The sequence below is a fragment of the Tamandua tetradactyla genome, chromosome 7 (genome assembly GCF_023851605.1).
Source record: "Tamandua tetradactyla isolate mTamTet1 chromosome 7, mTamTet1.pri, whole genome shotgun sequence".
NCBI lineage: Eukaryota > Metazoa > Chordata > Mammalia > Pilosa > Myrmecophagidae > Tamandua > Tamandua tetradactyla.
The window spans coordinates 21,468,979-21,485,090 of NC_135333.1; the positions used below are offsets into that span (position 1 = coordinate 21,468,979).

The 16,112-nt window shown below is 36.3% G+C and overlaps 1 protein-coding gene across 9 annotated transcripts in view; it reads right to left on the reverse strand.

Moving 5' to 3' along the window:
• Nucleotides 1-735: 735 nt before the first annotated feature.
• The window catches only part of LOC143690874 (uncharacterized), a 31,565-nt gene continuing 16,188 nt past the window's right edge, over nt 736-16,112 (reverse strand). For all 9 annotated transcript variants that reach the window (XM_077168596.1, XM_077168599.1, XM_077168598.1 and 6 more), the window contains 6 exons: nt 10,811-10,960; nt 8,558-8,643; nt 4,275-4,401; nt 3,373-3,468; nt 2,812-2,894; nt 736-2,356 (listed from right to left, as the gene is read on the reverse strand). In XM_077168596.1, the coding sequence (XP_077024711.1) occupies nt 1,223-2,356; nt 2,812-2,894; nt 3,373-3,468; nt 4,275-4,401; nt 8,558-8,569 (1,452 nt within the window). In that variant the 5' untranslated portion in view covers nt 8,570-8,643; nt 10,811-10,960 and the 3' untranslated portion in view covers nt 736-1,222. The remainder of the gene's footprint in view (nt 2,357-2,811; nt 2,895-3,372; nt 3,469-4,274; nt 4,402-8,557; nt 8,644-10,810; nt 10,961-16,112) is intronic.

The window sequence follows — 16,112 nt, forward strand, 5'->3', positions numbered from 1 at the left end:
CCCATGTGCCTATTTACAGCCTCATGGGGAGAACCATTACCAACAGCTTAGCAGTCTTTTCAGATACACTGAGGGAATGCAATTGGAGAATGAAACAATCCCTAGTGTAGCAAAGGGACCTTTGGTGATAACACAAAAGGCACCATTTATCACTTATGTTGATACATACACATTTGTACCATTCATGTTAATACATATTAAAATGAACATCTTTGAAATGACACAATCAATGAAGGATACACCAACTTGCCTTTCACATCCAATGAGGGTTGAGATTCTGATGGGAGAGAGGATTAGAATGATCCCTTCCTGGAAGATGAGGATAATGGACTTACCCTCAGTGACATGAATGAAAGAGCTGAATTTCCCATGACTGATTCTGTTGCTGGGTGGATTCATCACCAAGTGGACATGGAAGTTATAATTCCATGAAATTAGGGGCCCAGAAACATGAAGTGCCTCTCATTAAATTTCCAGCATATAGAAATCAAACTTCTATTTTTACTGTGGAACTCTGTAACCTTATTAAATTTACTAATTGTATCTAATCTTTGTTGAAATATAATGGTTCTTATATACGCAATCATGTTATCAGTAAAGTAGTTTCCTTTCCCAAGTTTTCTTCTTTTTCTTTTCACTCTTTGATTTACACTATTTAAATAGTGTAAGTCATTATATCATTATATCTATATATAACGGAAGTCATGAGAGAAGACAACCTTTCCTCAGTCTATATTTAATGTTTCACTTCTATGGAGTTCACTCATTTTATTTAAAGGATAATTATAATTTATGGCTGTCTCATATTGAGTACAGACATAGAATTTATCTGATGTGAATTCTCTGGCTTGCTTATTTGTTAAGGTGGCAGATGAGGACCCTCCACTTCTATTAAGTTTATATCATGAGTTCTCTCATATGGCATATCATCAGACTATCTACTAAGGGCTTTGATACAGAGATGACATTCATATGGATGAATTAGGTTAACTGAAATAGTAAGGTTCTACCATATTGATTTCAAACACAGTGTTTCTTCAGTATGTGAGTTGTCTGGTGTGTTTAAAGGTCAAATCTATGGCTGAAATCTGTTCCATATTCCAAATGTTTGTAGCATGAGTTCTCTCATTCCACTGAAGGTTTTCCCACACTGATGACATTCATAAGGTTTCTCTCAAGTTTGAATATAAAAATAAAGTTTTTTCCCATATAGGCAGCATTCTTATGGCTTCTGCCCATTGTGCGTTCTCTCATGCTTTCTGAGAGCAGAACTATGAGTGAAGGCTTTCCCACACAGATGACATACGTAAGTTTTCTCTCCAGTATGAATTCTCTCATGTTGTCGAAGATTAGAATATCGACTGAAGGTTTTCCCACACTGATGGCATTCTGGGGGTTTCTCTTCATTGTGATTTCTCTCATGTCGTCTGAACGCAGAGCCACGAACGAAGGCTTTTCCACATACACAGCATTCATAAGATTTCTCTCCAGTATGAGTTTTCTCATGTTTTCTGAGTGTAGACCATTGACTAAAGGCTTTCGTACACTGACTACATTCATAGGGTTTCTCTCCAGTGTGAGTTCTCTCATGTCGTCTAAGATGAAAAATTCTACTGAAGACTTTCCCACATAGATGACATTTATGGGGCTTCTTTCCAATATGAGATCTCTCATGTTGTCTAAGTTGAGAATACCGACTGAAGGATTTCTCACATAAAGGACATTTGTAGGGTTTCTTTCCAGTGTGAGATCTTTCATGTTGTCTCAGTGCAGAGTATCGACTGAAGGCTTTCCCACATAGAGGACATTCATAGGGTTTCTCTCCAGTGTGCGTTCTCACATGTTGTCTAAGGTAAGAATATCGACTGAAAGCTTTCCCACACAGATGACACTCAAAGGGTTTCTCTCCAGTGTGAGTTCTCTCATGTTGCCGAAGATGAGAAGACTGACTGAAGGCTTTCCCACATTGATGACATTCATAAGGTTTTTCACCAGTGTGAGTTCTCTCATGTTTTATAAGATTAGAAGATTGACTAAAGGTTTTTCCACATAGATGACATTTATAAGGCTTCTCTCCAGTGTGAATTCTCTCATGTTGTCTAAGCTGAAAATTTCCAATGAAAGTTTTTCCACATAGAAGGCATCCATATGGTTTATCTCCAATGTGAGTTCCACTGTATTGTCTGTGGCCAGAGCTTTTAATAAGGGCTTTAGTGCTTCGATGACATTCATATGATTTACTTCTAGTGTGAATCTGCTTATGTTGATTAAGAGATGACTGGTCACTGAGGACTTTTCCAAGTTTGCAGAAATATGGTTTCTTTCTAGTGGAATTATTCTGAGTGTGAGATGTTTGCTGTGGGGAGTTAGATGAGAAACTGTTAAACATTTGCCCATATAAATAAGTTTCTTCATTTCTCTACATATGAATTCTAGACTAATCTTTCTGTGATAGTCTCCAATTAAAATCTTTCCCATGTTAGTTTCATGTACACATTATTCTTCATGCACGGAAATTTTTCCTATTATTACATCTGAATTGCAGAGCAATCTGATAAATTTTGTAATTCATGATGTTTCAAAGTTCAATTATGTGAACCATGTTTACACAATTGTCTTTTTATAAGAATTCAAGTTAGAGTTCTGTAATTAGTTCAATTTTTCCTTAAATTCAACCTAGCACAGATTTTTGCTGGATTAGCATTTAATCACAACACTAATTACAGCTAGGTGATGGTACTGATTTCCTAATTTATTTCATCCACAGGTCTACATATTTGGAAAACTAGAATTCACACCAATGAAACTTACCAATGACATGATATTAGACGTGTCTTTCCTGCAGGTCGGTTGCATAAATATCATTTCTTGTTTTTTAAAGGCACTTTTCCTGCCTGTAATGTTGGGGAAAAATACAATAAACTGTTAGAGTAGCATTAAGGGAATGAATATGTTGGAAAGCCCCAAATATCCCTGGCAGTTTGTATCAAAAATTGACATTTGGCTGGGAAAGAATATCAAATTAAGGAATATTCTATGCAGAGAAAACATTATAGGACTTTAGCAATCAGAACAAATTTTATGGATTGAAATATGGCAGAAATAAAAAGTTGGGATTTCAGAGAGGTAAAAAGAGGGAAAAAATCTTCCCAAGAGTAGGACCAGGAAAAGGCTCATTATGTGAAAGTTGAACTTCAATAGTAGATAATTCTCTCTTGTCCAAAGCCAAAGATACTTGGAAATCCTCCAAATTCCTGGCCTACATTTCAGAAATCATAACTCTCTTAAGGAAACCTGAACTTGGTATTCCAAGCACACAATCATTAACTAATGAGGCCCCTCATCTACTCATGCACAGGTTCTAGAGCTCACCTGGATTCTGGTTGTGGAGAAATGTTATCCCTTCTCTCCACACCTCTGCTCCTTGTTCCAACTGGGAAAGTACATCTGATTTGCAGATCTGACAGCCTGTTTGTAGGAAAAAAGATACCCAGATTTTGAGTTAAGTGTAAATTACACTGCATTACCAAGTCCATGGCAGGCTACCAAAGAAACAGATAAGCACTGAAGGACCAAGGCAAAAGTACTTTGAACACAGAACATTAATAATGTTTGATTAGCAATAGGGTAACTCTTGACCTTGTTCCCATTACAGTTCAGCCCTCTGGTTGTTGCTGCCCATGCACAAATGCAAAGAGAGACTGTGGAATACTCCATATTCTAACTGTGGAGAAATTCTATATTTCTACGGTGGCTGTTCATTATTTTTAGAAATAATATAATAAAGGCAAATTCCACCAAAACAATCTAAATTCTATATGGAAAACGACATATGGTGTTTTTACTGTTGTTTTCTGAAGCCTCAGCATAGCCCTTAGAGCAAAAGAACTATTTCAAAATGTTTAGTCACTTATTTATTCATTCAAAAATTATTCACTGACTTTCCAGCACTGGTCTAAGTGTTGTAGACTGTGAGATTCAAGAAAGATGTTACCTTGTGTCCAAGAAGATAAACTTGTATCAGGATAAAGCAGGTATAAGTAAAAAAGGAAATATAGTTCATGTAGACAGTTCTATGTGTTATGAAATAATACAAAATAATGTAAGTGTATTAATAATATAAAAATATACAAAGAAATAAAAAGTTTATATAAATTTGACAAGCTGACCTAGATACTTGATTAAACAGAAGATATATATGGGTAGGCAGTAGATAGGTAAGATAGATGATTGATGGATAGATATCAATGATGAATGAATTCTGAGAGACTCACCCACTGAGACCAGAAGCTTGATATTCTCTCGCATCACTTCTCTGAATAGCTTTCTCTGGGATTTGCTTAGCAGGGTCCACTCTTCCTGGGTGAAATCTACAGCTATATCTTTGAAGGTCATTAACTCCTAAAATATCACAGAAATTTGTGTTCACACAGGGCCATCCTTACCAATGTCCTGAGTGCTATGCTCAAAATGACAGCACTGAGGAAGCTGAGGCTGTGTATACAGAGTTCAAAATGTGTTAGGAGGTCCAGTAAGATCACTCTCAATGCTGATCTGCCATTAGCCTTTTGGATTACTCACAGACAAAAAAAAAAAAAAGACATTCTGAATACATACTACTCCATTGTAACAGAATCACATGACATATGGTACAATATTCACCTGAAAAGGTCCAAACAGACTTGTAATTATATCTCCTGATGCTGATTATAATGAAGTTACAGGCTTATCATAGGGCAAGCAATCTCTATGTGCGCTGGTTTGAAAGTGTTATGTATCCTAGAAAACCCACGTTCTACTAATCCTAATCTGACCTTGTGGGGACAGACCTACTGTTTAGGGTAGGAACTCCTGATTATTCCATGTAAATATGGTTCAGAGCTGACATAGAGAGCAGAGAGATGAAACCAAGACACAGATGCTAACAAATGAAACCCAGTGTCTGCCCCAAAAAAGCTAAGTGAGGACACACAGACACAGAGAAAACCACAAGAAACACAAACTGAGAGAGTAGTTTGAAACCAGAAGCCAGGAGAAAGGACAGCAGACATCACCATGTGCCTTCCCAGCTGACAGAGAAACCCCAGATGTGGATACCAGCTGCCTTTTGTCCAAGAATGTATTCTCTTACTGGTGCATTAGTTTGGACATTTTCATAGGCTTAGAATTCTAACTTGCAACTTGGTAAATCCCCTTTATAAAAGCCAATCCATTTTTGGTATATTGTATCCTGGCAGCTTTAGTAAACCGAAACACCATGATATATCACTTAAAAAAAATGACTATGGTTAGATTATTCCTGTTTATGGATGACTTCATTTTCCTCTTATTTATAAAATTGTATAACATTATGTTATGCATTTAGATAGATCCAATGAGCTAATGTGTGAAATATTTTCTACCCAAATTCAATTCACTGGTCTATTATTCATTAAAATGGCAGGGAACATTGAAGCAGTATCTAGAATTCTGCAGAACTGAATCTGCCTCCTTCGATTCTATGTAACTTAACAGTTCATTATAATGTGTAAGTAAAGATGGTTCAGGATCACAGGCCAGGGACCCCTGAGACCATTGTACTGAAAGATGGCCCTAGTCCAACCATTCCTGTGGTAGGAGACCACCATTCTCAATAGTTTCTGGGGTCTACAAACATCAGTTTTCATTGTCTCTCATATATCTTCATCTCATCTCTGTTTATGATTAAAAGAAGCCCTTTCAATTGCTTCTGGTAGCTTCAAAAATTTTTAAAGGGCTATAAATTGTATTCTTCCTAAGGAAACAACCTTTTGCATCTTTTTTACAAAATCTGAGTAATGCTGGTTTACAAAAATTCAAGTTAGGCAAGGGTGGGCAATGGTGGGTCAGTGACAGAGTTCTTGCCTGCCATGCCAGAGACCTGGGTTTGATTCCCAGAGCCTGCCCATGCAAAAAAAAAAGTTCAAGCTAGGCAGTTGGGAACAATAGTTGTAAGAATTTTACTATTCTTTTTTCATCTTTCAAAATGTGCAAATACATTCTATCAGCACATTAAATAATTTAAAATGTGGAAAATAAAGAAATAATTCATTTCCTTTTATTGCCTAACCTTCATTTCTGCTCCTGTACATAATGCAGAGTCCTACACACCAGCACCTGTTAGAAGGAATTGGTTGACTGTACCACCTGAAACATCAGTGTCCTTACTCACTATTAAATTTTGCTCTTATTAATCTCTTACTCCTTTGTTCACTGTAGGCCTAAGCCAGTATCAGTCACTAACATGATCTATGAGTGCATTATATTTTCAACATGGCCATGGGTTGGGTGAGAAAAAGAAAGCATCTCTCTCATCTCTTCAGAGAATACACAGCCTCAATGGAAGCTGGAACAAACTAGTATAATGTTGTGAAGGGAGTTACTTACTAATGTGCCCCAAACATACCAAAACTGTTCTAGAGTGTGGATAAACTTAAATGAAGCTAAGATTCTTGAATAACTCATGAATTGATTTTTTTTCAATCTACTGAATTTAACACTTGTTCCCCCTATTATTTATTCTTAATCCATATGTTTTACTTGTCTGTCGATAAGGTAGACAAAAGGAGCATCAGACACAAGGCTCTCACAACCACACAGTCACACTGCGACAGCCATATCATCATACCATTATCTTCAATAAACATGGCCACTGGAGCACAGCTCCACATTTTCAGGCAGTTCCCTCCAGCCTCTCCATTACATCATGATTAACAAGGTGATATCTATTTAATGCGTAAGAATAACCTCCAGGATAACCTCTTGACTCTGTTTGGAATCTTTCAGCCATTGACGCTTTATTTTGTCTCATTTCACCCTTCCCCCTTTTGTTTGAGAAGATTTTCTCAATCCCTTGATGCTGAGTTCCAGCCTATTCTAGGAGTTCTGTCCCACGTTGCCAGGAAGGTCCACACCCCTGGGAGTCATGTCCCACGTAGACAGGGGGAGGGTGGTGAGTTTGCTTGCTGTGTTGGCTGAGAGAGAGGCCACATCTGAGCAACAAAAGAGATTCTCTTGGGGGTGATTCTTAGGCTTAATTTTAAGTAGGCTTAACCTATCCTTTGTGGGATTAAGTTCCATATGAACAAACCCCAAGATTGGAGGCTCAGCCTATTGCTTTGGTTGTCCCCACTGCCTGTGAGAGGATCAAGAGTTCTCCACTTGGGGAAGTTGAATTTTCCCCCTTTCTCACCATTCCCCCTAGGGGACTCTGCAAATACTTCCCTATTCACTGTTCAAATAGCTCTGGGCTAGCCCAGATTTATCTGGGCGTCACTCTGGACAAACCCACAAAATCTCATGCCCTATGCAAGGTTCCAAGTGCTATGGTGTTCGATTAAGCTGTCCACACAAGTTATATTAGGAAATGCACTAGTTAAAATACAAATTTTGTACCAAATAAACATTTTCTGCTTGTCTCACACATACAGTAAAGTTTTAAAATATTAATTACCATCTATTTTCAGCACTTGTGGTAAACAGATTCAGTTGTCAACTTGGTCAGGTGAAGACACCTAGTTCTGTTGCTGTGGGCATGAGCCAATGGTATGTGAACCTCATCTGTTGCTGATTACATCTGCAGTCAGCTAGGAGGCATGCTTGCTGCAATGAATGATGTTTGTTTAATTGGCTGGTGCTTAAATGAGAGAGCGCAACGTAGCACAGCCCAAGCAGCTCAGCATGCCTCATGTCAGCACTTGCAGCTCAGCCCAGGCCTTTGGAGATGCAGAAAGGAATCACCCCGGGGAAAGTTGTTGGAACCCAGAGGCCTGGAGAGAAGGCCAAAAGAGATCGTCCTGTGCCTTCCCATGTAAGAAAGAGCCTCAATTGAAAGTAAGCTGCTTTTCCTCTGAAGAACTATATGTTAATTAAATAAATCCCCTTTTATTGAAAACCAATCCATCTCCGGTGTGTGCATTTTGGCAGCTAGCAAACTAGAACAACACTATGCATTATTGACATTCCTTTGTTCTTCTTCATGCAGAAACATTTTTTAATTTGCACATTTAGTCACTATCACTCTAGGCATTCCTAGATTGTACCATCTCAGTCTTTATTGTCTATCTTTCCTTCTGATTTCATTTGTGCCCCGAGGCCTCCTCCCTCTATCATTCTCATATTCAGTGATCTAACATTACTGTATTACAGTTAGGTAGTATTGTGCTCTCCATTTCTGAATTTTTACAATCAGCCCTGCTGTACAATCTGTATCCCTTCAGCTCCAATTACCCAATATCTACCATGTTTCTGTCACTTGTGGTCTCTGTTACCAACTGAAATTCTCCAAGTTCATTCACTAATGTCAGTTCACATCAGTGAGACCATTCAGTATTTGTCCTTTTGTTTCTGGCTAATCTCACTCAGCATAATGTCCTTAAGGTCCATCCATGTTGTTACATGCTTCATGACTTTACTCTGTCTTACAGCTGCATAATATTCCATCATGAATTAATTTTGAATAGTTAAGCCAACAAGAGAAACTTCCCCATCTGCTGGCAACAGAGGTGTAACTTCAGTTAAAGAAGAATCCCCTACTCACTTGTGGATGCATTGTCAATAGCTCAGCTGACAACTGTCTTCTTCTGGATATTCACTCACGACCAAACAAGCCGTAGGCGGGGAAAGCTGAGAATGCAGAAAGAAGCCTTCAGACTCAAGTCTTCATCACAATTTCCAGACCCATGTATCATGAATGTCCAATCAACAGGGATATGAAATGTGTGCCAAGAGAAATGTATGTGTGTGGGGGGGTGTCTTTGCTCTTCTAGGGTAAAGTTATAGGACATCGTAGTCTCTCTGGCTTCGTTTGACACATAAGAACATGAAAATCACTGAACTGTATGTATTAATTATCCAATGATGTTCAAAGACTTTCAATTCCTTCCCTGATTCTAAAACAAAGGAATCTCTTGATCCATGTCATACCTGGAATTAGGTCTCTACTACCAGAGAAAGTATGGAATTTCTCAGATATAATCATGCTTGGCTTACACACCATCACTGGTTCTCTAACATCCATCACTGACCTCTGAACTCTCACTCCTTCCTCGCTCTAACTTGCACCTGCCCTTCTGGGTATATTTGTCCTTAATCATCTTGGTTCTTTCACATGTGATGTCTAACAATGTAACTCACTTAACAATGAGCTCTAGATCTCAGCCCAATGTATTTGGATATCACCCAAGAGAAATAATACTGTTTATTATGGGGTTGATCTACTCAAGGTCTCGATCAATTTGGAGGGATCAAAGACCAAATTTAATTGTGGATATCCCTTATATCAGGAAATAGCACAAGTATATGGGTTATAATGTCATTGTCATGTCCCTCAATCCTTATAGGTTTTGAGGCTCAGAAGATATAGAAAGAAGGCATTTAGGAGAAAATCTATTTGTTCAGTTTCATATTTTAGTGAAGTAGTAGCTGGAGTTTTGTCCTATAGTAATCATCATCAGCTGCAACATGCTTACATTTCTTTATACATGTAAACTGATGTGTATACTATAAATCCTACTCTAAAGCATCATTACCAATTATATGCATTTCACAGACAAATAATGATATATAAACAGAGCTAGGACTAACTTTCCACTTGTACCTGAAGTTCAGTAAAAAAATGATTATATTAAATATGTTTGGAGAATTATAAATTTTTTAAAAATTTAATCCTCAAACTCACCATACTGATAAAGGTTAATTCACCCATTTAACAAATGACATAAGGAGAGGTTCAAAAAGCTTTATTAATATGAGAAAATTACATGGTTAGTAAAACACACAGTTTGAATTTTTTCTTATCTCCCAATCTCAAATTCTTTAAGATTTACATGCCACACCTAGGTTTTACTTGGAATGTTGCCACTCATTTCAGTAATCAGAAGTCTAAATCATGTGGTCAAAAACTCTTCTTCTTATTCCTTGTTCACACAATTACACCCCACGTCCAGGTTCTCCTGACTCAAGAAACCCTGCATTGCATTGAATCCACCTCTCAAACATTAGCTTCCACCAAATCTTTACTGCTCAGTGTAATCCACACTTACTCATTTTCTATTTTCATAGATAAAAGCACAAAAATAAAACATAACTCAACATTACCTATGCCTCAGAAATCTAAAAATTTCTCATCTTCTAGAGATTTCTCTCTGCTTAACCGGGATGTCCTATAAGTGGCATACATATAATCAATGTATGCCACTTTACCAAATCATGTTTCTTCAATTTCAGTAAATTTTAGTTACAATGTGGCCAGGTATTTGAGGGCTGAACTTGAAATCACTGCTCAGAACCACATAAACACATTAAGTAGAGCTAGTATTTCAGCTCTGACCTGTATAATCATCCTTCATTTCCACTACAATCCCCTCACTTTTCCACATCTTACTCATGTTCCTTCAGTCTGTTTTGTTATTTCCTCAGAGATCATTTCACTGAACCACAACCTATGTTAATTTTCCCCCTCCCTTCCTGTAGCCTTCATTACAACTCTACTATTCTTTCAGGTCTTTCATATAATTTTTCACTATACATTTATATGTTCGTTTGTTCAACTGTCTGTCTTTCTCTCTGCACTAACTAGATAAAGTGATTCCTGAATAATATTACATGAATTTTTCATTTGACAATTACTAAAGAATTATAAATACAGAGAAATTAAATTTTCAGTCTTAATCTGACTTCAGACAGGAACTTGCCTATAGTCAAATTAAATGATACATTCTGGTTTTAATAAAATCATATTCAATATAAATGAGGATTCCCCTGCCTGGTTAAAATTCTCCCACTTACTCACCAAAACCCAAACAGACTGTAAAGGCAAAGGATCCAAGTCTAATTGAGGCTGCTTTCAACACACTCTGGAGTTCAGAGTTTCTTTCTCTGTAGAAAAAGCTTGATTTTGATAGTGGACTCTCTTTTTATGCAGTTGATAAGGTCATCAGTCCTATGACCCAAAAGACAAACCTTGATTAATTCAGATGGCAGTCAAGACAAATCTATTCAAGGAATGCCTTCTTTAACACAATTGTTTTTACTTAATTGGGTAAATCACGTAGATTCAATTAAGGACAACAGATTGCGTCATTCAAATTATTTTACAAGTCTCAAAATCAACCCTTCTGTCTTTTGCAAGAAGCCTCACAGTTTTATGGATTTTGGCTGTGCTAGGTTGATTCTTCCTAAACTTTATTTCCCAAAAGATTTGTAATCTGTCAATATTCATTCATCTGCAGGCATTACTGTGACTCTACACAAGTAGAAACATATGTGCTGAAAAAAAAATACATATACATGGAAAAGTTTTTTCATAGTTTTAGAGTGTGTATATTTTGTTACTAACAATGGGATAGACCATCCAGTATAGGTCTCTTCATGTTAGATTTAGCTCATGTTCTAAGAACTGTAAACCCCCCAAATCTTCAAATTATTATGGTTCCCAGAATGATTTTCATTACTGACTTTCCTGCAAGAGGTGCTTTAACTAATTTTTAAAATTAAAATAGTCATCAGGGATACCTTGAGATATAAAGAATATTTCTGAAGCAAAATCAAGCAATTTATGTCCATTTTAAACAGAGGCATTTGTTTCCCAATAAATACTTTTTCTTTTGTAATATGCTCTTCTAAATTAAAAAAAAAAAGCTTTGGTGTTTATTATTTTAGTAATATGCATTTTAGGTAATCAATTACTCATGTTTATGGTTTTCGTATGTATTCCTAAATGTTTTCTTATGGTATTCTTGAGCCAAGTGATAATTTCTTTCAGAAATGTGCATATGTTGGAGGTCAACTCTGAGCTATGCTTACTCAAGGGCATGGGTTCATACTAGCAAATAAAACAGTCTGGAGCTATGGGGTTTAAGCGTTACTTTAGAAGAGACAATTTAGAGGAAAAATTGCAAGGATATTCTGTGTACTTAATCCAGAAATATTTCATTTTTAGAGATGGAAAATCTTTCTTAAAAATACCAACAGTTTGCATGAAGAATTGCTCCAAAGTTTCTTTACTGAGCCATTGGGTGACAGGCAATCATTCAATCAGGTTTGGTTTATTAAAAATGGGCAAGATTTTCAAAAGATGATGAATGCTTCTAAGTTGCTGAAGAGAAAACTCTGAGGATCTCAGTGTACAATTTACACTCAAGTCTGGAATTCAGATGTCAGATCTAGACTATAAAGTTTAAGTGCTTAAACATAAAGATAAGTGAGGGCAAAGGAATGGAAGATATTCCCCTAGTTAGAAGAGTAGAAGTAAAGGAAGGGCTGGGACCGAGTTCTTGCTACAACATTTAATGTTTCAGCAAGAACTTGCAAAAATGTGTAAACTGGGACCAAAAAATCCAAGAGCATGTTGTGACCTAGGAGACCAGGACAGAGATGGACTCTAGAAGGGAGAAATATGGGAATTTATTGAGGAATCTTGTAGGATGAAGAGGCATTCAGTGGATTCACTGAGATGGAGGTAACCAGTCCCTCAAGTGTGGTGGTGCAAACTGTATCAGAATACACTGAGGAGTGAACAGGATGTAGATGAACCCATTAATTCCTTTTTCTTTGAAAAAGACTGGCCTCAATTTGAAAGAGAATTGAATTGGGGAAGCAAAAAAATCACATTCCAATAAAGTTTAAATATTTTATATTTCTCTGATATAAACAATGTATGGACATTTGCAGTATTTGTAAAATGATAATGGGGTAAGGCCAGTTCACATTTCATTGTTTGGGAAAGTCCCAAGAATCCAAAAATAAGGGGACATTGAGATCAACTCGATTCTAACGCAAGTTCCACAGAAAAATAATCTCCCAGAGTTCTGAATTATTCAGCTTCTTTTTCTACAGGAGAATTCAACCTCTATTTGTATTTCTTAAATGTGAATAACAGTTGATAAATGTAATGAGTGTAATGTAAATGAGTTCCTGGGAACTCACATTGCCTGGATTTATAAGAATAAACAAAAATTAAATTCTCATACATGTTTGAATATATCTCAATAAAACTGCATTTTAAAAAACTTACAAACTAATAAATTTCCATTGTTAAGCCATCCCATTTCATAGCATCTGCTTTTAGAAACCTAGTAATTTAAAATATAGTATATTTCTATTTATATAAATTCTAGAAAACGCCAAATAACCTATAATGACAAAAAGCTAATTGATGATCACTGGGTAGGGAAAGGATGCAGTGATTCCAAAGAACACAAAGAAACTTCTGGAGGTGATTGCTATGTTCATAATGTTGAATTTGTACATCAAAACTGTATACTTTAAATATGTGCAATTTAATGTATATCAATTATAGCCTAATAAAGGTACTAAAAAGGAAAAATAATAAAGGACAAGTGAAATAAAAAAAATTGTGATGAACATAAATTTTGTGACAAAAATAAAACAGGTTACTGAGATAGAAAGATGGGGGGGGGAAGTGTTGGGGGAGAGGACAAAGAAAACTTGGTAGGACATGTTAAAGATATTTACTAAGTCCTAAGATAAAGTAGGAAGTCCGTTTCATACATGTTTTTGCAGGGGTAAAAATTAAAAAGTACCTACCATGGTGCACTACATACCCTTATTGTTTTCTAAGAATCTGAATTTATATTTGAATGGAATTTAAGAGTTCAACTTTTATTAATTCCCTAATTTTAATAGATTTTAAAATTTGAATATGGTTGTAAATATCAGTAGAAAATCACTGTCAGATATATAAACCTATGCTTATATATATATGAAACAATTTTCCTTTTATAAAAAATAAGCAATTGTTGTTCTTCTGACTATTTGAATATTTACTGTATTAGTTTCCCATATTGCATCATATATTCTAAGGGTCTATGGACCTCAAAAGCCACCTGCTCACTGAAATCACCTGGGGGCATTTACAAATTCTAATACTGTGTTGTATCATCAGAGATTCTGATTTAATTATTTCTGAGTATAGCCTGGGTATTTATAGAGTTTGAAAACAATTTCTCTAAAGAAGAACCTAAGATCCCAAACAGGCTCTTGGTACTCATAGTGTATGTAAGTGGCTCTGCAGCATTTAGCATGTCTAGGAGCTAGGTAGAAAAGCAAACTCAAAAGCCCCACTCCAGACCTGTGCAATCAGGATCCACAGTTTTACAAGATTCCAGGAGAGTCATACATACATTGAAGAATAGGCAGCAATGGTTCAAAATTCCTGTCCCAGAGGTGCATGGGAAGCCTACATTTTATGATTGTTCTCTAAAACCCACAACTTCCATAATAAGAAAATAATAAAATACATTTTAATATGGGCAAAAAAAAGAGAAGGGGAATTAAGATATCCCTACATAAGTAAAAGATGAGCAAATTTATTACCACTATAACTGTCCTACAGGAAATGTTAAAGTAATTCTTCAAGTTGAAAAGGATGGGGAGTAGACAACAGATGGGACTTTCATGAATAAAGATGCCCAGTACAGGAAATAACACGAGAAATACAATGCCACTATTTTTTTTTTTTTTTTGGCTAGGGAGCGGTTTATAATTCCACTTTTTATGTGCCACAGAATCTAAAACACAAATGCCTAAATATTAATAAGTCAATGGTTTGAACGATACAATTTGTACAATAACTTCACAATATGGGGGCATGGAAAGGTATAGAAATGTAATTTTTTTTTAAGGCACACTCTTTTATTGTTATATAAATTCATATACCATATAATTCACCCTGTTAAGGTGGACAATTCACTGTTGTTGTTTTTGTATACTTATAAAGCTGTACAATCATGACCACTATTTAATTCCAGAATATTTTTATCACCCCAAAAGGAAACCCTCTAATAATTTGTGGTCACTCTCCACTATCTCAACCCCCAGCCATGGCAACTATTTTCTGTCTCTATAGATTTGCCTATTTTGCACAAGAAATGTAATCTTTTATACTATTAAAATTAGTACAGGTTGCAGGGGTAGGGGAGAATGGAGGATGGGAAATTAAAGCATTATGGATGCACGGTTTTTTCTTTTTTAGATGTCGGGAAATTTTGGGTAATGGATAATAGTTGTGAGGGGGAAGTATGGCATTTTGAGTGTGATTAATACCACTAGCTTGTGTGTCTTGGAGTGGGTGAGATGTGAAATTCTATCTTGCACATGTTTCACAATTAAAAGCAAAGAGAGACACGGAGGCAGATTAAAGAAATAATAAAGGTAATACATGATCCCAGACCGGATTTAATGATGCTGGGAAAAATGCCAAAAAGACATTATTGAGACATATGTACAATCTAGCTTCCACTCAGATGAGTAGGTCCACCAACTTTTAAAGTTTTTCCACATTTTCGCTATCTAATCTACCTACCTAATTATCATCTTCCTCTTGACATTTGAGAGAAGGCTGTATACATCATGCTCCCTGAACACTTAACATTTCCATGTGTATTTATTAACAAGAATATTCACTTACATACCCACCTTAAGTGCAGTTATTAAGTTCATGCACTGGTGTGGTATATTTGTTACAAATGAAAGCACATTTTTATAACTGCAATAGATAGCCCATGATTTAACTGAGGGTTCATTGTTTGTAATTCTGCAGTTTTGTGGATTTATTTTTACACTCACACCACATATACCTACCCTCAATTTACCTTCTAACCACATTAAAGTATATAATTAAGTGCTGTGAATTAAATCCACAGTGATGTGCTACCATCAAAACCAGTTATTATAAAATAATTTCCATCACTACAAATATAAAATCTGGATCTCCTTACATGCACCCTGTGCTGGTTTGAAAGGATGTATGTCCCCTAGAAAAGCCATATTTTAATCAAAATCCCATTTCGTAAAGGCAGAATAATCCCTATTCAATACTGTACATTTGAAACTGTAATCAGATCATCTCCCTGGAGATGTGATTTAATCAAGAGTAGTTGTTAAACTGGATTAGTGACATGTCTCCACCCATTTGGGTGGATCTTGATAAATTTCTGGAGTCCTAGAAAAGAGGAAACATTTCGGAGAATGAAAGCAATTCAGAGAGAGCAGAGCAGAATGACATAGCCATGAGAAGCAGAGCCCACCAGCCAGTGACATTTGGAGATGAAGAAGGAAAATGTCTCCCGGGG